We start from the raw sequence: 24,242 nt of genomic DNA, 5'->3' as shown, positions 1-24,242 counted from the left end.
GTATATTTCATGTAAAACCAGGAAGCTTCTTTGGGTTTTTGCTACTGTGCTGTTGGTGCAGTTTGTTCACCACTGGGGGCAGCATCACATAGAGTAGCAGAAAGTGCTGCAGAGAAGAAACCCTGAAGAAAGCTGTTGTTAGTTGATGTCATGGTAATGGTGCATTTACACATGAGCAAGACGCGTTACGAATGTCATTTTTCTGTCATTCGTGACACATTCCTGACATTCTTAACGTGACTTAACGCATCTGAATAGGTTTCTTAATAGTGCGTGTTGGTGCTTGATATTCGTCGAGCATGTTTTTGCCTGTCAAAAAATCTTCCACGAATGTCACACACCACCCTCATTTCGCCTCACGTCGTGGAGGGCGCGTTGATCCGTTTTGATGAGTAGTGATCCTTAATAGAGCGTGACAACGTTCGTAGTGGTTCCTGTGATGGTTCTTGCAGCCCAAACTGTCACGCGTTATTATGAAGTGACATGGAAACTGTCAAGTTTTGACACGACTTGTAACGCGGCGTCACATTTCACCGCGCACCACGATGAATCAGTTTTCTGTCACGTGCACACAATTAAACTCGGCTCCACAGCATTCAGTTTGATGCAGGATGCCGAAGAGAAACAGTGACGCAAAGTCAGCCAAGTGTTGTTCCACCGTTCCTGCTGAAGCTCCTCAGGACGCTCCTGCAGGTGTTCCACCTGCTGTTGTAACCGATGAGCGGGAGAACGAGTCTGAGCCAGAGGAACCAGAGGAGCGAGAGGAGACTCACGTGCAGACAGACATCTGCACCTCCTCCAGTTCGGCGGAGGAAGAAGCGTGCATACAATTAAACCCTGCTGCACCGCATTCAGTTTGATTGCTGACACCAAGTCGGCTAAAAGTCTCTTTTTAGTGCTCTTCAGCGCGCTCCTGCAGGTGTTCCGCCTGCTGCATGTGCCTGATGTTTGGGAAAACACGCGAGACGAGAGCCGCATGAAGCCACACATCTGGCTCTGTCCGTCTCCTCCTCCTCCTCTCTGCACCACTCCATGGCACAGAGCCATACTACGCATGCAGTCACAAAATTCTTCTGAAAAACTGGAGTGATATGAATTGTTAGCAACAGTTGGATGAATATGGGTGTGTGTGTGGAGACAATTCACATTTTTCACAACATGACAGAACTTAACGATGCGCTGTTATGCGCAATAGTGCGCAATAGCGCGCAACAACACAGAACACTATTCTTGACTGTGCGTAATGGTTCCTGATAATTCTCCAGCAACATGTACCATTAATCGTAACATGTGGTAACAGGTTGCAGCAGTTCCTGAGGACACCTGACGCCTCTGCCCCGAATTATCACATTCGTGATCAGCGGCCAAGAATGTGTACTTCGTGGCATTCATGACTTGTTATCGTTATGTGTAAACGCAGCTAAACAATAGCTAACATTCTTGTTGTAAACTGATACGACAGTATTAACAAATGGTGAAATGAATGCAAAGTTTAAATGGTTACATTTATCCCATCAGTCATTAGATTAGATTAGACAAAACTTTATTGATCCCTGTGGAAGACTCCTGCAGGAAAATTGAGGTTCCAGCAGCATTGGACAGTAGCACAGAGAGTAAGAAGCACACAGAGTGTCAAAAGTTAAAGTAAAAAACAATTTGTAAATATAAATACACAAATATAAATACCAGGAATACTGCTCGTTACTGGTTACTACTGTTCCTCTTATTCCCGTCCTCTGTCTTCCTGTTACTCCTCCCCCTGAGTGAGGAGTTGCACAGTCTGATGGCCTGAGAGACAAAGAAGTTTTTTAGTCTGTTGGTCCTGTACTTGGGAAGGAGCAGTCTGTGTCTGAAGAGGCCCCTCTGGTTGCTGATGACTGTGCAGAAATGTTTATTAATTTTTTCCACTTACTTCACAACAGCCTTGCAACAGCGCTTTGCCAGGCTTTGAACTTTTACGCAAATTTGTAGACTCATAAGCAGGAGTGAAACAAGATTAACTCAAAATCAAGCCATTGACCAGTTCATAGTACATTTAGATTGATTCAGGGGTCTGTGTATTGATGTTGTAGAATCTATTACTTTAACATCAATTTTCAGTTTGTAGCATTTAATTCTCTGTATAGCTTATGGTCACTTATGAACCACTGTAGGGACCCACTGTTATTATTGCTTTACTTTGCTGAGATTTGCAGTCAGCTGTACTTTGTTCTTTAGTGACTGGGAAGAGCTTATGGAGTCATGGGGTCCCTGCACAGAGGTGTTTGGTGATGCTGATATCTTTGCAGGTGAACGAAGGTCCAAGTCAGGGTCCTGGTACTGCTTGTCCTGTTGTATGGTTGTGAGACTTGGACACTAACCAGCAGAGGTGGGACGAAGCCACCATTAAGTCACTCTCAAGTCATGAATCAGCAAGTCCCAAGTCAAGTCTGAAGTCATACTGACCACCAATTGTTTGCAAGATGGCTTGAGACTTGACTTGGGACTTACAGATTAATGACTTGAGAATGACTTCGTCCCACCTCTGCTAACCAGTGACCTAAGTTGACAACTAGATGTTTTTGGTACTAAGTGTCTTGGGTACTGATGGAATGACTGTATCAAACGAGTAGCTCCTAAGAGAGACTGGGATGAGGAATGGCATTTGCATTGTGAGAGAGCATCGGCCACAACATTTTGGCCATGTGGCACCATTTCTCTGTGCTTGCATGCAGGTGCCTGAATGTTGAGGACCCCAGTAGCAGAAGGCTAAGGACACGCCCATATTTCACCTGGCTGCTGTAGATAGATGCTTATTTTCAAGATGTGGGAACGGACCGGTTGTCTGCTTAGGTAGTTGCACCCAGGATTCAAGGTGGGTCTGTGGTGTTGTGGATGCTGAAAAGTGCAGCACCAGAATACGTTCCCAGATGTGACTTGTACATTGGTGTGGTTGTGTTGTAACCAGCGCAGAGTTCATAAAGCAAGCATTATAAAAACATCAAATCAATGCAAATCAGACGGGACAAATGAATAAATAATAAATGCAGCCGCATCCCGCTGATTGTACTTCTGAAGCGGCACACAGCACTCACACTTAATATTATCCTGCTGGCTGATGCTGCTTTGGGGTTTGTAAGCTTTGATACTCCCAAGTTCCACATGATGGTCATTAAACATCCAATAGCTGTCATCACATTTGTGTGTCTTGAGTCTTTAATTTATCCAACCACAGTCATAAAGTAGGTAAGCATAGACACCACTAACGCTTAGCAGTGATAACTGTTCAAATTCCCGTGTACATGGTGCAATTCTCCTGTTGAGATTAATTGGCTGTTGTTTACTCTCCAAGCATTCATGGTCTCCCTCTTCCAAAAATCTGATCAGCTCGCACAACTTTCTCATATAGACACAAATAAAACATCACTGCCAGGCACTGGAAAGAGAAACTGTTCACTGCATGAGTGACTGGAAGTTTGGCTGGATGACAAAACATTGGAGGATGACAACGCAATGCTTTCTAGGTCAATTTTGCCTTTATGCAATAGGGATCGTTATTACACTCCTAATAACAATACAGTGCCCTACAAAAGTAATGGAACACTTAGTATTTCACACATTTTAATTTGTTTATACCATTTCCAATACAATAACAAGAACCAAAAAAACCCCAAAATAAGACAAACAAATAAACAAACAAATAAAAAAAATACAAAAAATTAAAATTTCTAAAATTATCTTTTTTAAACTCAAACTGAAAGCAAATGTCTACAACTTGATATAGATTAATTAAAAAGATAAAAGCCAAGATGATGGGTTGCATAAGTACAGTAATGGAACACTTTGGTATAGCACCTGTAATTAATCAGTTTTATTGCCAGTTTTCTTCTGATAAGACGGGACTTGTAGCCTATAACGTCTCCTGGGTTGTCTTTCCCCACACTTCTCCTTCTTGCACAGTCATTTACTTTTTGAGAACTGTCTACTCCACACAGATTTACCATAGAGTGACATACTGTTTGTATTTCTTCATAATTGTAAATAAAGTCCAAGACATATTCAGTGACTTGGAAATGTTCATGTATCCATCCCCTGACTTGTCTGAAGAAAACTGGCAATAAAACTCATTGTTTACAGGTATTATACCAATATGTTCCATTTCTTATGCAACCCATCATCTGGGCTTTTATATTTTTAATTAATTTATATCAAATTGTAGAGATTTGCTTTCAGTTTGAGATTAAGGAAGATGATTTTAGAATTTTTTATTTTTTGTATTTTTCTTTTTTTTTTTTTGTATTTGAAATGGCATAAACAAATTCAAATGTGTGAAATACCAAGTGTTCCCATACTTTTGGAGTGCACTGTATATTATCTCTGTGCTAGTATAGACTTTTAATATTTAAAGAGAATATATGTGACAAAAAAATGAATGCACATGTGTGCGGAGCTCTTATTAAAAATTTGTTGTCCTTGTGATGCAAATTGATTTAATTACAATTTACTCATCAGAGAAAAGAGAAAATGCATTAGACAGGATGTTTATGTGCTTGAGATCTTGATCAAGACAGATATGTATGGAAGTAAATCTGTGCCATCAGAGTTTGAATTAGAATTTTTAAGGTTGAATTTTTTTAGCATCAAAATCAGAGTGTGAAGCTGAATTTCTAAAGTTGAATTTGTTCAGCATCAACATATTCAGCCTCAAAAAATTAAATCTAAAAAAATTCAACCTAAAAAATTTCAACCTCAAAAAAAAAAAAAAAAAAATTAACCTCCAAATAGAAAAGCAGGGAGAAGTAATCAATCCCTGTCGCAGTCATCCAACATTCAGCAATGTTGTCGCATCTTCTTCTTCTTCTTTCGATTTGGTCTCGGTGTCACATGACCAATGGAGAAAAACGTGATTGGCTGAACGTTGGATGATTGAGACAGGTTTTGATTGCTTCTCCCTGCTTTTCTTTTTTTTTTTAAGGTTGAATTTTTTTTTTTTTTTTTTTTTTTTTTTTTGGAATTTTTGAGGTTGAAATATTTTAGGTTAAATTTTTGAGGTTAATTTTTTTTTAGGTTGAATTTTTTTTAGGTTGATTTTTTTGAGGCTGAATATTTTGATGCTAAAAAAAATTAAACCTTGGAAATTCAACTTCAAACTCTTATTTTGATGATAAAAAAATTCAACCGTAAAAATTCTGATTCAAACTCTGATGGCACAGATTTACTTCAATAGATAGGACAAATGCAAACGGTATTTGAAAAGGAGCTGAATCTAAATAAACATGGTGCATTTGTCAGATGATGTGTGTTTTTGTGTGAGTGTCTGACTGGTCTGTGCAGACAGATCGCCTCACTCCCCACTGTGCGCTGTCTCTCCCTGGTAGCACTGAATTCTGCGCTGTAGACTTGAGTGGCTCTGGTGTCGCCTCACTGAGAGCACTGATATGCTTCACAACCCAATTTGGCTCTCTCTTTATTTATTTTTTAATGCAGGGCTTTTTCTGTGCCTCCATCTCCAGCTGTCTGCAATTGTTTTTCCACCAAATAAAACTCCTGGTAATTTCTGCTTCAGAATGCAAACTCACTTTAGCAATATTTTATAACAATTTTAGAAATAAGTCTTTGGGTAAACAAACATATTTCCCATCTCTATAAAAGACTTTCAACAGATTGAGCTAAGAATACACACGATGTAAAGGAAAAATGGGGATTAGAAACTAATATGATAATAGAAGACAACATTAACATTTTCTTTAAATGGACCCATAATCATGCAGTTATTATAATAAAGCATGAATTGTAGTTATTGTCATTCGAGATGGATGGTATAAATCAGAGGTCTCCAACGCATTCCAGAAAAGGCTGAAAGGGTGCAGGTTTTCTTTGCAACCACCCACTCCACCAGCTGATTTCACTGATTAACTGATTCCACCTGCTCAAAGTGATTCACCTGGTGGAGTGGGTGGTTGCAAAGAAAACCTGCACCTTTTCGGCCTTTTCTGGAATGAGTTTGAGAAATAAAATAACTGTAAACACTGTTAACAAAAGTAGAAGGGGTAAAAAAGGAAAAAGAAAATGTTGTTAGCTAACATGCCAGGAGCAAAATGGATAAATTTTTAGTGGTCAAATCTACCAGTGAGAAGACAGAGTTTGGGACAACCAAAAAAGAAGAAAGTAGAGGACGAACTTCATTTGCTCCCCTTGCATCAGCCGCCTGTACGTGTCAAAGACCCAGACTCATTGCTTGCACAAGAGGTGAGGCTAGATGAGCGACTAAATATGTATAAAAGTTTAATTAATATTATTTATGTTAAAATGTGTTAGTTATGTCAAAGACTTTTAAAACACAGATGTTTAAATGTTAAAAATGATGTTTAAAATATGACAAAAGGTAAAAAATAGAACATTTTTTTAAAAACACGTTTAAAATGTGTGAAAAGGGTGTAAAATGTGTAAAGAAGAGAAAGTTCTTTGAAAACATGTTTAAAATGTTTACAAAGGCTATAAAATGTGTAAATGCATAGACAGGTCCTTAAAAACACAAATATATTTATTAAAATGTGTTTAATGTGTAAAAGAATAAAAAACACACGAAGATGCTGAAATTGTGTGTATGTATGTTGGTGGTGGTGGTGGTGGTGGTGGGGGGGGGGTGCAGCTATTCATTTGTTCTCTGAGGGGGAGCTCACGCTCCCACACTTTGAAAACCCCTGGTATATAAAAGTACAGGTATGAATTTGCATGGGAAAGGATTTGTAGTACACTGCTGGCAGTGCAGACTTTGTTGTTGTCCAACTCTGTTAATGGATTTTGGGTAAAATGTGAGAGCATTGCATGGTGCTTTTAGGCTTCCTCCAGAGACCTCCACCATGGGAGAAAATTTTACTAATTTCTTTTGCCTTCTGCTGGTGTGTGTGTGTGTGTGTGTGTGTACCATCATGGCAACTGGCAAGATCTCTGGAAATTAATTTCCAAATGTAACTTAATAAATTAAAGTAATAAATTGCAAGAGCTGTGTTTTTATTATGTTTAATTTTTTAGAAATAGAATGTTAATGCTGTATGTGATGTATTTAATTTAGTTTTAATCAGGTGCATGTAATTCACAGAAGATTAACATTTGTTTTCAGCATGTGGCCTTCAAAGGAAAGAATTTGGGCACTTCCAATGAAGAAAAAACAAATCAAGAAAACTAAAAAGAACAAATCATCTGCCGTCTTTCAACGAGCTGTTATTTTCATAATATACCGGCGTATTCCTGCAACACTCTGACAGTGTTGTCAGAGTAACTTTGAAAAGTTACTTCATTAGTTACTTTATACAGTTATATTTTACAGTTACTTATACAGTCACTTCATTAGCAGCTGCAGACAATTTGTCACCAGCTGCTGAATGTAATTAATAAAGTAACTCATAAAGTAACTTTGTTATTTTTAAGATTTAGTACTCAGAAAAGTAACTATTAGTTGCTTTGCTGATTAGTTACTTCGCTGATTGCTCAATCTTAAGAGTAACCAAGTTAGATTACTAGTTACATATTTTCGTCAGATTCTAATAAAGTAATTGCATAAAGCTGCTAATGAAGTAACTGCATAAAGTAACTGTAAAGCAACTAAAATAGTAACCATTTATTTTATGAGTGTTGCTTATGTTAGTATGTTAGTTGGGGAAGAGTTTATATCAGAGGAAAATGTTTTTGTATTTATCCTATTTATTACAGTTTTGCACAATAAATGTTCTAAAATACCTATATCATGTGAAATATATTCTAGTAATCCAGTTAAGAGTACAGTAATAGCTGCTGTACAGTTGCTATGTGTTATGCCTTCAGAAACATTCATCCATTTTCTATATCCGATTACTCCAGTTAAGGGTCATAGGAGAGCTGGAACCTGCCCCAGCAGTCATAGGACATTAGGCGGGATACACCCTAGACAGGATGCCAGTCTGTCACAAGGTGCTTTCAGAAACCTTTATATTCCCTTCCCTAGTCAGTGAGATTACATATACTAACAAAGTGCAGTCAACGTATTCTTTAATGTGGCATATTATGAGCCAAATGCGCCATATTGACCAAAGAAGTGCACACAATCTGTGACTGCTAAAACACAAATGTTATGTCTTTACAATTACAATATGTACTTTACAATGGTAATAGTGTGTCTTACTGTGCATGCAGATCTTTGGGAGTCCCTCCAGGACGAGGAAGCTGTCCTCTGACAGGACCTCTGCCCTTTGACCTCATCTACACCGACTACCATGGCTTACAGCAAATGAAGCAGCACATGGGTCTCTCACTGAGGAAGCACAAGTCAGTCATTCTGTTTTTTTGTTGAAAACTGTAACTTCCTTTTGCTTCTTATGGTAGACCAAGTCTGTTTCCCAAGTTTGCAAAGTGCAATATGTGATTGTTGCATCCATGTTTACAGTAATTGCTTTTGATGATGATACGCTTCATTTAGGGAATAACCCTGTTGTGTCTGATTTGCAGATGTTAATGCTGGATTTTACAGTTGCAAACTGAGTTTTACGTTAGCGGAGCTGGTAAAATGGCTATTTGCGACCGTAATCCAGCATTAACGTCCGCAAATCATCAGCCACAAGGGGTTATTCTCGTTCTAATCCAATTCCAACGTTTGCACAGTTTTTTTTCTGTAAGTAATTCGGTTGCCGAATCATTGTGAAAGGGTGTGGTCGGCTCATCAAAGCTTAGGGCCCCTTTACACACAGTGTGAATTTGGTCGAATTGCGCATGAAGTGCGCATGAAGCAGGAATTGTATGCAATATGTATAAATTTGTAGCTGCCTCTAACGCCTCGCACACCTGTTGCTACATCTATTTGCGCACACCAGCGACTGAAAGACAGAGTGTACGCTGTGCGAGTCCTTAGGCACTTAGAAAATGTGTGGCCATTCGCACTGTTAACACGACAACAGTCAGCAGACGATCACTGTCGAGCTGGATGTGAAATTTGTCTAAGTGCCCCACGAATGTAGCTTTGCAAAAAGCCACACGCATGTGGTGCATGTGTCTTGCACTTGTGCACGTGTGTCGCCCCTCCCCCCCAACTCCCACCAACACATCTGGTGTGCCGGGGGACGGGGGTGCACACTTGCATAAAATGCTTATATGTATGTACAAATCTGATCACATGGGGGCCGGACAGCGAGGTCTGATCGCACACAGCACAGGGAGGGGCCTGTCACCTGATCGCAGCACACTGACAGCTGGATGACAGCTCAGTGCACACATTACAAACACAGAATCCACCGCCAGGACAGTTATATAAATAATTACGACAATACCTACATACGCAATTACATAAATAACAAAAATGAATGACCACATGACCACATAACACAGAGTGACACATCGGTCTGGGCACTGAACGGACAGGGGGGTGTGTCTGCTCACAGCTATGGCTGTAAAGATGCTCCTGAATGTCCTAGCTGGAGGACACATTCCGTATTTCGAAGGACATGAACTTACAACATTCCTCCATAAGGCGCTTGTCTCTGCCTGTTGTCCTCACATGGAAATACATATATAAATCATCTTTAGTCTTTGCACCGGGGTGCAGTGGCTGGACCCAGCACACCTTATCCATGTCCTTATTGATTTGAGGCATTTTTCTGCACTGATTACAGGCCAGCGATGGTAGCTCAGTGGTAAAGTTTCTGGCTGGCAATCAGAGCTTTTGGAAAGTGCAGGTTCAAATCCTGTGGGTGGCATTTATTTTTAATATTTTTACATTTTCACAGCAGCTGCGCAATGTTGTTACACATCATGCAGCTGCTCGCACTGTGTTCCCACATGCACAGACCATCGCAGCGGCTTCGTGCACGCCTGTCCGTCAGCGTGATGTTTTCGTGGTTCGCTCATATTTCTTGAGTCGCCCTGAGTTACACTTATTCGTACTATATGTGAAGGGGCCCTAACCATTGCAGCAGTGCGCCTTCATGCCAAACTGGAAATTCTGTGAGCAGACCCACAGAATTCTCCATCTCATGAGCTGCATTGAGTTAAATCCACGGTAAATCTATCAATCAATCCATTTAAATCCATTAAATCCACACAGTTTGGCATCATCCTCGCTGCACTAGTTTCTGTCAGATGACATTGCAATTATTTACATCTGTGGAGCAGTACACACAGTCCATAGAGGGCGCGGTCCACGGGTCGTGGACTAATACATTAAATGTGAAACGGTTTTAATATTTTGGCACATTTTACTCAATATTTTATGGTCTGAAATCTCATACGATTAACCAATCAGATTTGCAGAAAAAAATGTAATTGGATTAGAATACTGCTTTACTGGCCAGTTGATAGAACAGGCTCAGAATTAAACTCACCATCAGCACAGTGTTCTCCCTCTGAGGAAATTTTTTAAGGATGTTGTTGTACATTCGGCTGCTCCCGGTTTTGATCGGGGTCACCCCAGCTGATACAGCCAGATCCGCATTGGTAATTTGCACAAGTTTTACGACGGCTGCCCTTCCTGACGCAACTCTGGTTTTACCCGGAGAAACACACACAGCCGCCGGTTTTCCAAAGAGGTCTCCCATCTAAGTAATAACCAGATCCTGCTCTGCTTAGCTTCTAAAATCTGACGGGATCAGGCTGACACAGAGCAGACCAGCTGCAGGAATTTTTTTAAGGATAAGAGTAAGAAACAATTGAAGCAAATTAGGTCATCTGTTTGTCTTTAACTGAAGTGAGATGCAAACTGTTTTACTAAAGCACAAATAAAAAATCTATTTAAATATTAAAATGGTTCTCAATCCAAAATGCCCTATTCATTCATTCATTTTCTGCTTCTTATCCCATGCATAATACATAACAAGAGAACTTGGCCTGGGTAAGAACTCGGCACGGGTTACGGTTAGGTCAAGATTAGGGGTCGGGTTAGCTCCAGGCCTTCGCACTGGGCTGACCTCTCCTGTATCCTCCTCAGCCAAGCTCTCTAACTTTTCCTGGGTGGCCAGCCGGGCAGTGAAATCCCTCCAACATGTCTTGGCTCTTCCCCATGGCCTTCTCCCAGTTAGATGTGCCTGGAAGAACTTCGTAGGGAGATGACCAGGAGGCATCCTCACCAGATGCCCGAACCACCTCTGGTGTCTCCTTTTGATGCGAATAAGCAAAGGATCTATACCAAGTTCCTCCTGGATATTTGAGCTTCTCAGCCTGTCCCTGAGTGCAAGCCTAGATAATGAATGCAGGAACCTCATTTCCTACATTTGTTTCTGAGACCATGTTGTATTTCCATCAATACCCAGATTTTATGTCCATAGCAATGTTGAAAAGTGAAAGTGGAAGAACGTGTCTTGGACCTGCTCTAATTAGGAATTTTCACCAAAATTAAGTGGATTTTTTCTTGGCCCAAGCCCCCCCACCAAATTTCGTGGAAGTTGGTTCCTATTATTTTGAATAAAGCTGGTGACAAACAAAAAATCAACTTCTGGGAATTTTCCATAATACGGATTCACACCAAGGTTTAATTGGTTCTCCCTTGGCACATGACCCACTGTTCCTCACAAACATCCTGACTAACCAACCAACCAGCCAACCAACTGACCAAATGACAAACTGACCAACCAGTGGACAACCCAACAGCTTTACCAACCACCTAACCAACTACCCTGTCACAGGCTAACACACTGGCTCCACAATAATCATGTTTGGATTGTTTTCATTTCAATCATTTTGGTTGTTTTTTTGTCTATAGGTGTACATGTACACATAAACTGTATATTAAAACGTACAGTTACTGATTACAAATTCTCAAGGCTGTTTAGGATGCTTTAAGTGTTTTTGAGTTTTTTAAGTCTAAGTGTGTTGGTCCTGTGGTAGACTGGCAGCCTGTCCAGGGCATACCTCACCTTTCACCCACTGACTGCTGGGATAGCCTCCAGAACCCCACTGCCCCACCCACCCAACCACTCCCGCTATTTTGACCCTTAACAGGACTAAGCAGGTTCAGAAAATAAATGAATAAATGTCTCTATACTGAACTGTCCAAATGTGAACTTGAACTTGTCCTCTTGTCTTTGTGGAGCACCAATAATTGCAAACCGTCACTGATTGCAATCAGCATCAGTGCAAAGTCAGCGGATCGACCGACACTCTGCTGCCACAGACTGATAGCCCAATATTTAAGTTTCCTCCTCACCCCTGGAATTGATTCGAGATGCATTGCATTGATAACCTTCTGACATTTGATTGCATCAATTGACTTATTTCTCAGGCTGATTAGTCTCTGCTGGTAATATGCTGATACAATCAGCTTTTCACACTCAAGTAGTTTCTTATATACTCAACAAATTCTTTATTTTGTTTAGGTTTATTTCAGATGACATTAACATGAAATATTTTATGTGGATGTGACTCATTATAATGTACACTCCATAAGAATTTTAAACCAGTCTGTCTCAGTTGAATCCCACTTGGCAGTAGAGACTTTTATGTCTTCTTCAAATGTGTTCTTGTTCAGCACCAAGATTCTCTTCAGACTTTTCCCATTTTAACGTGATTCAGTAGACGGCCCTGCGGCAGATGTTAAACAAGTCTGTGATTTAAGTCTTGGTGCTCACCCATTGAGATCTACAGTATGTGAGCTCTGCTTAGTGAGGGAGAACTGAAAAGGGACATGGACATAGATTACTACTGACAGCTCTGCAGGCAGACTACAAGAACAAAAGTACAGTACAGTACCATGTATGATTCCTGAAATCGTGCTTTTTTGCACTATTGAAATATTTGTGAAAGTCATTTTTTGCAAGAATATATTACGTATTTTATTGTACATATGTAAATGAACTGCATTTATATGGACTGCATATATATATATATATATATATATATATATATATAGAGAGAGAGAGAGAGAGAGAGAGAGAGAGAGAGAGAGAGAGAGAGAGAGCGCTTTTCCATCTGCATCATATGCTCAAACCGCTTTACAATAATGCCTCACATTCACCCCAATGAGGGTGCTGCCATACAAGGTACTCACCACACCCCGGAGCAACTAGGAGATTAAGAACCTTGCCCAAGGGCCCTTAATGATTTTCTGGTCAGGCTCGGATTTGAACCAAGGATCCTCTGGTCTCAAGCCCAGCGCTTAACAACTAGACCATCACCTCCCTCTATGTGATGTACAGCCAGGGGCAGCACAATTAATTTATTTTTGAGGGAATCCACTGTCCTCTAGATGTCACCATGACAATGTTTTGAACATTTTGAAACAGCGAATCACTTTCTAAAGAAATTGTTTCATTTTGTACTTTAAACCCTTTCAAAATGATGAATTGGTTTGTCAAATAATGGGTTTATTCTGTGTTACAATGTGTCAGATCAGTAAATTGTTTCCTGAAGCAATAAAGTCAGGGCCATAAGTATTTGGACAGTGCCACAGTTTGTCATTTTGCCTCTGTACACCACCACAATCAAGATATTCTTGCAGTGTAGATTTCCCCTTTAATTTGAGGTTTTTTTTATAAACATATGGCATGAACCGTTTAGGAATTACAGCTGTGTTTATACAGTATCCGTCAAGTTTGGAGACACTTTCCCATTCATTTGAATGGGAAAGTCATGTTAAATCATGGCATAAGCAGATCAAAGTTCTGGAATTAATTTGGAGTGTTGACTTCTCATTTGGTGGCTGTTCATTGGAACATGATATGAGGTTTAAAGAGATGTTGATGCAAGTGAAGGAATGCACTGGCGAGCTGCACAAAACTAAAACTCCAGGAAGAAGTTCAAAGACAAATAAAGTGGAAGACAAAATTCACAGAATTCTTACCTTGGTGAGGAAAAGTTAATTCACAACAGCTAGGAAGTAGGAGTATTATTGTCAAAGTCAACAATCAACAGGCACGTTCATGAATGTAAATGCAGTGGGTTTAGAACATGATACAATCCACTGGTTACAATCAAATATCAGAAGGCCAAATTAGACTTTGTAAGAAAACACCCAAAAAAGTCTGCCTAGTTCTAAAAAAAATAACTGTTTTTTGGGACAGACAAAACCCAAGACTTGAACTTCAATGGCAGGGAAGAGTATGAAAGAAAGGAGCAGCTCAACATCACTACTATACTGAAGATACTGAATTTCAAAGTGTATAGGGCCATACTATCTGCTCAGATTGAGCCAAATGCTGCTGCACTGATGCTTATGGGCAATGATCCAAAGCATACTGCCGGAGTAACCAAAGAGCTTCTCAAGCCAAAGAAATGGAATATTCTTCAATGGTCAAGTCAGTCGCCTGACCGCAACCCAACAGAGCATGCTAGTCTCTGAATGAAGACAGAACAGTGAGCAAATATATCCTGAAAGTAAGTAAATGATGGAGGCCATCAAGACACTCAGACAGCTTTGAAGGAGTTATAGATGTCTGTGGTTATTTTTGGAGAAACTGGGCATCATGCAACTTATGTCTGTTGCATCACCAGTTACACAGCTTGATAATGAAGTGATGTCCAGGGGGATTTTCTTAAAAACAACATGCAAAATTTCACCCGCAGTTCGCCAGAAGGCACATGGGAAATTTGAACCTAGATTTGATATGTTTTCCTGTTTCACAATCCTTCTCTAGTCCACTCCAACATTTAGCTGTGAATGGGGATGCGATAGACAAATTTACCATTTACAGTTTCTTCACTCATACAAATGCCTATAATTCTTTCAGAGGTGTCACGAGTGTCTTGATGGCACTCAGATTTATCTCACAGTACCAAAATGTTTGTAATACTTAATAATTGACATAAAAGAAGTCCAAGACACATTCAGCATCTTGGAAATGTTTATGTATCCGTGCCCTGACTTGTTTCAAGAAAACTGGCTGTAAAAGTGATTTAGTATTATATTTAGAATAAACTGCCTCTGTATCAACTTTTTTTTGATATGTGCTACGGGGAAAGGTTAACCCTAACCTTAAACATAACCAAAAACGAAATGTAGGCGAATGTTCCCTGATGATGCGGAAGCTAAGCAGAGAGGCATTTCCCCATGCATCACTATGTGACGCGTAGGGGCACTAACTGAACATCAAAATAAAAAGAGTTGAGAGTATGTTCATATTAACAAATGAAATCAAATCAAATCAATTTTATTTATATAGCGCCAAATCACAACAAACAATTGCCCCAAGGCGCTTTGTATTGTAAGGCAAAAGCCATACAATAATTACAGAAAAAAAAATGGTCAAAACGACCCCCTGTGAGCAAGCACTTGGCGACAGTGGGAAGGAAAAACTCCCTTTTAACAGGAAGAAACCTCCAGCAGAACCAGGCTCAGGGAGGGGCAGTCTTCTGCTGGGACTGGTTGGGGCTGAGGGGAGAGAATCAGGAAAAAGACATGCTGTGGAAGAGAGCAGAGATCAATCACTAATGATTAAATGCAGAGTGGTGCATACAGAGCAAAAAGAGAAAGAAACACTCAGTGCATCATGGGAACCCCCCAGCAGTCTAAGTCTATAGCAGCATAACTAAGGGATGGTTCAGGCTCACCTGATCCAGCCCTAACTATAAGCTTTAGCAAAAATTAAAATTTTAAGCCTAATCTTAAAAGTAGAGAGGGTGTCTGTCTCCCTGATCTGAATTGGGAGCTGGTTCCACAGGAGAGGAGCCTGAAAGCTGAAGGCTCTGCCTCCCATTCTACTCTTACAAACCCTAGGAACTACAAGTAAGCCTGCAGTCTGAGAGCGAAGCGCTCTATTGGGGTGATATGGTACTATGAGGTCTCGAAGATAAGATGGGACCTGATTATTCAAAACCTTATAGGAAAGAAGAAGAATTTTAAATTCTATTCTAGAATTAACAGGAAGCCAATATAGAGAGGCCAATTGTTGTGAAAGTGTAGGAACACGGACCCACAACAGGGGGCGCAATGAACGGACAATGGAGAAGGTAAATAACAAGGTTTACTATTGTGAATCGAGCACAATAAATACAACAATCACAATTTGGGGTCGAATCCGCTGGTGTCGTGTGGGCAGGCTCGAAGGTAGGAGACGTCCGTCTCAGTCGAACCGGAACCACCCAGATCTCCTCTGCCACCGAACCCTGGAAATACTGGAACCGCCAAGTCCCGAATTCCCAGGTGGCCACTGCCTCCGCTCGTCGGATCCGGTACTGCTGGCGGGGAGAGAGCAACAACACACAGGTGTGGATGCGACCGCACCCAGTAACGGAGAGGGGAGAAGCCGCCTCCACCTCTTGTCAAAGTACAGCAGGAAGGTGAGTACTTATCCAAGCAATGAAGCTATCAGTAGTCAACAGTCCTGAAAAGGTTTAACAAGTTTAGCTGGTTGTTCAGAATATAAATGCAGAGAATATTACCTCAGTCTTAGGCGATATCTCGGCACTGAGGTGGAGACGCCGTCTTCCTGATATACCTCTGTGCTGAGTGGAACAGCTGTGTCTGGTGATGGGTGACAGCTGTCACCCAGGCTACTCCCATAAGGCGGCAGCGCCCTCTGGTGCCTGGAGCCCGCACTCCAGGCAGGGCGCCCTCTGGTGGTGGTGGGCCAGCAGTACCTCCTCTTCAGCGGCCCACACAACACCAATATGGGTGAAATATGCCCTCTCCTTCTAGTCCCCATCAGTACTCTAGCTGCCGCATTTTGAATTAACTGGAGGCTTTTCAGGGAACTTTTAGGACACCTGATAATAATGAATTACAATAGTCCAGTCTAGAGGAAATAAATGCATGAATTAGTTTTTCAGTATCACTCTGAGACAAGACCTTTCTAATTTTAGAGATATTACGCAAATGCAAAAAAGCAGTCCTACATATTTGCTTAATATGCGCATTGAATGACATATCCTGATCAAAAATGGCTCCAAGATTTCTCACAGTATTACTAGAGGTCAGGGTAATGCCATCCAGAGTAAGGATCTGGTTAGACACCATGTTTCTAAGATTTGTGGGGCCAAGTACAATAACTTCAGTTTTATCTGAATTTAAAAGCAGGAAATTAGAGGTCATTCATGTCTTTATGTCTGTAAGACATTCCTGCAGTTTAACTAATTGGTGTGTGTCCTCTGGCTTCATGGATAGATAAAGCTGGGTATCATCTGCGTAACAATGAAAATTTAAGCAATTCTTTCTAATAATACTGCCTAAGGGAAGCATGTATAAAGTGAATAAAATTGGTCCTAGCACAGAACCTTGTGGAACTCCATAATTAACCTTAGTCTGTGAAGAAGACTCCCCATTTACATGAACAAATTATAATCTATTAGATAAATATGATTCAGACCACCGCAGCGCAGTGCCTTTAATACCTATGGCATGATCTAATCTCTGTAATAAAATGTTATGGTCAACAGTATCAAAAGCAGCACTGAGGTCTAACAGGACAAGCACAGAGATGAGTCCACTGTCTGAGGCCATAAGAAGATCATTTGTAACCTTCACTAATGCTGTTTCTGTACTATGATGAATTCTAAAACCTGACTGAAACTCTTCAAGTAGACCATTCCTCTGCAGATGATCAGTTAGCTGTTTTACAACTACCCTTTCAAGAATTTTTGAGAGAAAAAGAAGGTTGGAGATTGGCCTATAGTTAGCTAAGATAACTGGGTCAAGTGATGGCTTTTTAAGTAATGGTTTAATTACTGCCACCTTAAAAGCCTGTGGAACATAGCCAACTAATAAAGATAGATTGATCATATTTAAAATCGAAGCATTAATTAATGGTAGGGCTTCCTTGAGCAGCCTGGTAGGAATGGGGTCTAATAGACATGTTGATGGTTTGGAGGAAGTAACTAATGAAAATAACTCAGACAGAACAATCAGAGAGAAAGAGTCTAACCAAATACCAGCATTACTGAAAGCAGCAAAAGATAACGATATGTCTTTGGGATGGTTATGAGTAATTTTTTCTCTAATAGTTAAAATTTTATTAGCAAAGAAAGTCATGAAGTCATTACTAGTTAAAGTTAAAGGAATACTTGGCTCAATAGAGCTCTGACTCTTTGTCAGCCTGGCTACAGTGCTGAAAAGAAACTTGGGGTTGTTCTTATTTTCTTCAATTAGTGATGAGTAGTAAGATGTCCTAGCTTTACGGAGGGCTTTTTTATAGAGCAACAGACTCTTTTTCCAGGCTAAGTGAAGATCTTGTAAATTAGTGAGATGCCATTTCCTATCCAACTTACAGGTTATCTGCTTTAAGCTGCGAGTTTGTGAGTTATACCACGGAGTCAGGCACTTCTGATTTAAGGCTCTCTTTTTCAGATGAGCTACAGCATCCAAAGTTGTGCTCAATGAGGATGTAAAACTATTGACGAGATAATCTATCTCACTCACAGAGTTTAGGTAGCTACTCTGCACTGTGTTTGTATATGGCATTGGAGAACATAACAAAGAAGGAATCATATCCTTAAACCTAGTTACAGCGCTTTCCGAAAGACTTCTACTGTAATGAAACTTATTCCCCACTGCTGGGTAGTCCATTAAAGTAAATGTAAATGTTATTAAGAAATGATCAGACAGAAGGGGGTTTTCAGGGAATACTGTTAAGTCTTCTATTTCCATACCATAAGTCAGAACAAGATCTAAAGTATGGTTAAAGTGGTGGGTGGACTCATTTACATTTTTAGTGAAGCCAATTGAGTCTAATAATAGATTAAATGCAGTGTTGAGGCTGTCACTCTCAGCATTTATGTTGATGTTAAAATCGCCCACTATAATTATCTTATCTGAGCTAAGTACTAAGTCAGACAAAAGGTCTGAAAATTCACAGAGAAACTCACAGTAACAACTAGGTGGACAATAGATAACAGCAAATAAAACTGGTTTTTGGGACTTCCAATTTGGATGGACAAGACTAAGAGTCAAGCTTTCAAATGAATTAAAGCTCTGTCTGGGTTTTTGATTAATTAATAAGCTGGAGTGGAAGATTGCTGTTAATCCTCCCCCTCGGTCCGTGCTACGAGCGTTCTGACTGTTAGTGTGACTCGGGGGTGTTGACTCATTTAAACTAAAGCCTGGTTCACACGACAGGATTTTAAAATTATCTTTAGGTTTCCAAAACCTGAGAGACCACACATGTAAAGATAAAAAAATCATGGATCTAACAAGTTTGGTCGTACAGTGTATGGTGTTCAGCCACACGGTAATAACAACACCACACACGAACAGATTTCACACACGAACATTTTACAGTTCAGACAGGAAATCTCGCAAAATCTCTCGAGATTAAACATGACTTCAGAGTAAACAAACGGAGGTACTTTGTGGACTATTTAAAACAGAGGGAAAACGACACAAAAAGAGAAAGAAAAGGTGTTATTTAAAGGAGTGCCGACAGCGCGACCACCGGACTTTCTGGTAAGTCAGAACAGGTGTTTTGATTTTATTTTCCGCTCCATATGTCCGTCACCTCGCTTTCTGATTGGCTTTACGTAACATTCAGCAGGCTGTTTGCTTGTTTGTGGTCGGAGGACACAACACACGCTGCGATATCGGGCCAAAAAAATCCAACATGTTGAATATACCCGATTTGCGATCGGAGCGCTCCTCACGCCCTTCCGAGCAGATCAGAGCGCTCTGAACACACCACACACGACAGGAATATCTGATAAGATTATCTTTGACGTCATCACGATTGTCGGGGCGTCCTTAAGATTGTCAGAAGGGGAAGATCGGGTCCGATATCGGCCTAATTATCCTGCCGTGTGAACCAGGCTTAACATGTTTCTGTGTAGGCTCTCAGTTGTCCAGGTGTTTTCCATAGTTCCATGGTGGTTTCCATAGTATAGAAGCTTGAATCTTCGACTGGACTGGGTTGCTTGACGCGAGGACGTTTCGCTTCAAATCAGCGAAACGTCCTCGCGTCAAGCAACCCAGTCCAGTCGAAGATTCAAGCTTCTCTACTACAGGCTTAACGTATTCATCCTGCTGTAACCAGGAGAATAAATCAATATGTTGATCAATTATTATATCATTTACTAACAGGGACTTAGAAGAGAGAGACCTAATGTTTAATAAACCACATTTAACTGTTTTAGTCTGTGGTGCAGTTGAAGGTGCTGTATTATTTTTCTTTTTTAATTTTTATGCTTAAATAGATTTTTACTGGTTGTTGGTGGTCTGGGAGCAGGCACCATCTCTACGGGGATGGGGTATTGGGGGATGGCAGGGGGAGAGAAGCTGCAGAGAGGTGTGTAAGACTACAACTCTGCTTCCTGGTCCCAACCCTGGATAGTCACGGTTGGGGAGGTTTAATAAAATTAGCCAGATTTCTAGAAATGAGAGCTGCTCCATCCAAAGTGGGATGGATGCCGTCTCTCCTAACAAGACCAGGTTTTCCCCAGAAGCTTTGCCAATTATCTATGAAGCCCACCTCATTTTTTGGACACCACTCAGACAGCCAGCAATTCAAGGAGAACATGCGGCTAAACATGTCACTCCCGGTCCGATTGGGGAGGGGCCCAGAGAAAACTACAGAGTCCGACATTGTTTTTGCAAAGTTACACACCGATTCAATGTTAATTTTAGTGACCTCCGATTGGCGTAACCGGGTGTCATTACTGCCGATGTGAATTACAATCTTACCAAGTTTACGCTTAGCCTTAGCTAGCAGTTTCAAATTTCCTTCAATGTCGCCTGCTCTGGCCCCCGGAAGACAATTGACTATGGTTGCTGGTGACGCTAACTTCACATTTCTCAAAACAGAGTCGCCAATAACCAGAGTTTGTTCCTCGGCGGGTGTGTTGCCGAGTGGGGAAAAATGGTTAGAGAAGTGAACGGGTTGGTGGTGTACAGGGGGCTTCTGTTTAGGACTACACTTCCTCCTCACAGTCACCCAGCCGGCCTGCTTTCCCGGCTGCTCGGGATCTGCTGAGGGACAGCTAACGGCGGCTAAGCTACCTTGGTCCGCACCAACTACAGGGGCCTGGCTAGCTGTAGGATTTTCCAAGGTGCAGAGCCGAGTCTCCAATTCGCCCAGCCTGGCCTCCAAAGCTACGAATAAACTATACTTATTACAAGTACCGTTACTGCTAAAGGAGGCAGAGAAATAACTAAACATTTCACACCCAGAGCACAAAAGTGCGGGAGAGACAGGAGAAGCCGCCATGCTAAACCGGTAAGAGCTAGTACCTGCGCTAAGGTAGCGGATTTCTAAAAACACACAAAGTGAAGAATGTGTAAATAATTTAGAGGTGATTCAGCAGAGGGAGTGCTTTAGTTAAGGCACGTGAAGATTACACTGTGAAGCAAATCATTATCTAGATCAATCTAAATACGCAGATTAAACAGCTAACAGTTACAGCAAAGCACCGCTGTGCTCCGGAACAGGAAGTGATACAATACCGCAGTGAGAGCCAACCACCAGTAGAGGCAAGCAAGAGCAAGAAATGAAGCTGACCATACAAAACATCAAGTATCTTTGCTTTATATTGTCCATGCCCGTATATAGAGGGGGTTCAACCGAACCCCCCCCCCCCCCCCCCCCCCCCCCCCCCCCCCCCCGAGAATTCTGCTGATTTTTCTCTGCTGAATTTTTTCTGATCTGGATATCAACGTTATGTATTTTCTGTTCATTGATAATAAGCAACAATCACACACCCTCAAGTTGCAATTTCCTCTGCCAGAGTAATCCCTTAAGTGATGAAAGGGGAAACTGCTAGATAAACTTTTCCCATGGGGGTTGAGAATTTTTGCTCCCTGGTCCCTAGCCTCCTCTAATATCAAACAGATTAGTAGGCTTGTACATACCCATGTAGACACACAATTACACTTGTCTGGTTTGTAAAAACATGTTTGTATGTACAACCCCTGGCAAAAATTATGGAATCACCGGCCTCGGAGGATGTTCATTCAGTTGTTTAATTTTGTAGAAAAAAAGCAGATCACAGACATGACACAAAACTAAAGTCATTTCAAATGGCAACTTTCTGGCTTTAAGAAACACTATAAGAAATCAAGAAAAAAAGATTGTGGCAGTCAGTAACGGTTACTTTTTTAGACCAAGCAGAGGAAAAAAATATGGAATCACTCAATTCTGAGGAAAAAATTATGGAATCACCCTGTAAATTTTCATCCCCAAAACTAACACCTGCATCATATCAGATCTGCTCGTTAGTCTGCATCTAAAAAGGAGTGAACACACCTTGGAGAGCTGTTGCACCAAGTGGACTGACATGAATCATGGCTCCAACACGAGAGATGTCAATTGAAACAAAGGAGAGGATTATCAAACTCTTAAAAGAGTAAATCATCACGCAATGTTGCAAAAGATGTTGGTTGTTCACAGTCAGCTGTGTCTAAACTCTGGACCAAATACAAACAACATGGGAAGGTTGTTAAAGGCAAACATACTGGTAGACCAAGGAAGACATCAAAGCGTCAAGACAGAAAACTTAAAGCAATATGTCTCAAAAATCGAAAAATGTACAACAAAACAAATGAGGAACGAATGGGAGGAAACTGGAGTCAACGTCTGTGACCGAACTGTAAGAAACTGCCTAAAGGAAATGGGATTTACATACAGAAAAGCTAAACGAAAGGCATCATTAACACCTAAACAGAAAAAAACAAGGTTACAATGGGCTAAGGAAAAGCAATTGTGGACTGTGGATGACTGGATGAAAGTCATATTCAGTGATGAATCTTGAATCTGCATTGGGCAAGGTGATGATGCTGGAACTTTTGTTTGGTGCCTTTCCAATGAGATTTATAAAGATGACTGCCTGAAGAGAACATGTAAATTTCCACAGTCATTGATGATATGGGGCTGCATGTCAGGTAAAGGCACTGGGGAGATGGCTGTCATTACATCATCAATAAATGCACAAGTTTATGTTGATATTTTGGACAATTGAAAGGATGTTTGGGGATGATGGAATCATTTTTCAAGATGATAATGCATCTTGCCATAGAGCAAAAACTGCAAAAACATTCCTTGCAAAAAGACACATAGGGTCCATGTCAACGAGCAGATCTGATTTGATGCAGGTGTTAATTTGGGGGATGAAAATTTACAGGGTGATTCCATAATTTTTTCCTCAGAATTGAGTGATTCCATATTTTTTTCCTCTGCTTGGTCTAAAAAAGTAACCGTTACTGACTGCCACAATCTTTTTTTTCTTGATTTCTTATAGTGTTTCTTAAAGCCAGAAAGTTGCCATTTGAAATGACTTTAGTTTTGTGTCATGTCTGTGATCTACTTTTTTTCTACAAAATTAAACAACTGAATGAACATCCTCTGAGGCCGGTGATTCCATAATTTTTGCCAGGGGTTGTATAAGCTGAGAAATAAAGGGAGCTTTTCCTTCCTGTTGCAAATACTGTAAAGGTGCAAATATTCACGTGGGATTTATTATGCGAATTTCACGAGTTAAACAAGGTCACCAAATTAAATACCGCTATTTTAATACATAACTTACTTATACGTACATATTCATAATGTAAACGTGAATATTAATACCGCTAAATATGAGGTCTGTTAGAAAACTATCCGACCTTTTTATTTTTTTCAAAAACTATATGGATTTTAATCATGTGCGCTTGCATCAGCCAAGCTTGAACCTTCGTGCGCATGCGTGAGTTTTTTCACGCCTGTCGGTTGCGTCATTCACAACCGACAGGCAGGTATAAAGTTTGCATTAATGTTATCTTGGTTCTTCCTGGGTGTTTCTTATGGCAACTGATCCAATCCCAAGCAAGGACTATTTGTATATAAAAATGTATTTCCTAAAATGATACATTTTGGGTTTAAAATGAAATTTATGTAGCTTTTTACCCCTCGAAATCCTCAAAAAGCTTCTGCTTCGGGGGGCTTCGCCCCCCTGAGCCCCCCACAAGGGCGTTGCCCCTCGACCCCACCAGGGGCCCTGCGGCCCACTGGACCCCCAACTCAAGGATTTGAACCCCCCCTTTCACATTCCTGTATACGGCCCTGTTGTCTGCAATTGAATAGAAATTAAAGTAAGTGTAAGGATCGCTGCACATTTTTACATTCCTAACTTTTTGTGATTTGTGGTTGTTTTTGTAGTTGTTAAGTTTGCCCAATTACTTGTGACCTTTGAAAATGTAGAAACTGTGTATAAAATGTTTAATTTAACATTTATTTCACCAGGTTAGTCCCACTGAGATTGAGATCTCTTTTGCAACGGAGACCTGGACAATAATAAAGTTCCCAATTCACCTCGCCTGCATGTCTTTAAATGTGGGAGGAAACCCACGCAAACACAGGGAGAACATGCAAACTCCATGTGGGAATTGATCCCATGACTTTCTTGTTCTGAGGCAACAGTGC

The 24,242-nt window shown here is 40.7% G+C and overlaps 1 protein-coding gene across 1 annotated transcript in view; it reads left to right on the top strand.

The window, feature by feature from the left end:
• The window catches only part of LOC117527670 (alpha-1,6-mannosylglycoprotein 6-beta-N-acetylglucosaminyltransferase B), a 275,993-nt gene that overhangs the window by 172,545 nt on the left and 79,206 nt on the right, over positions 1-24,242 (top strand). The window contains 1 exon segment of the mRNA XM_034190115.1: positions 8,152-8,283. Coding sequence (XP_034046006.1) covers positions 8,152-8,283 — 132 coding nt within the window.

This window comes from Thalassophryne amazonica, chromosome 16 (assembly GCF_902500255.1).
Source record: "Thalassophryne amazonica chromosome 16, fThaAma1.1, whole genome shotgun sequence".
NCBI lineage: Eukaryota > Metazoa > Chordata > Actinopteri > Batrachoidiformes > Batrachoididae > Thalassophryne > Thalassophryne amazonica.
The sequence above is the reverse complement of the archived record's forward strand: the minus strand, read 5'-3'. Positions and strand labels throughout refer to the sequence as shown.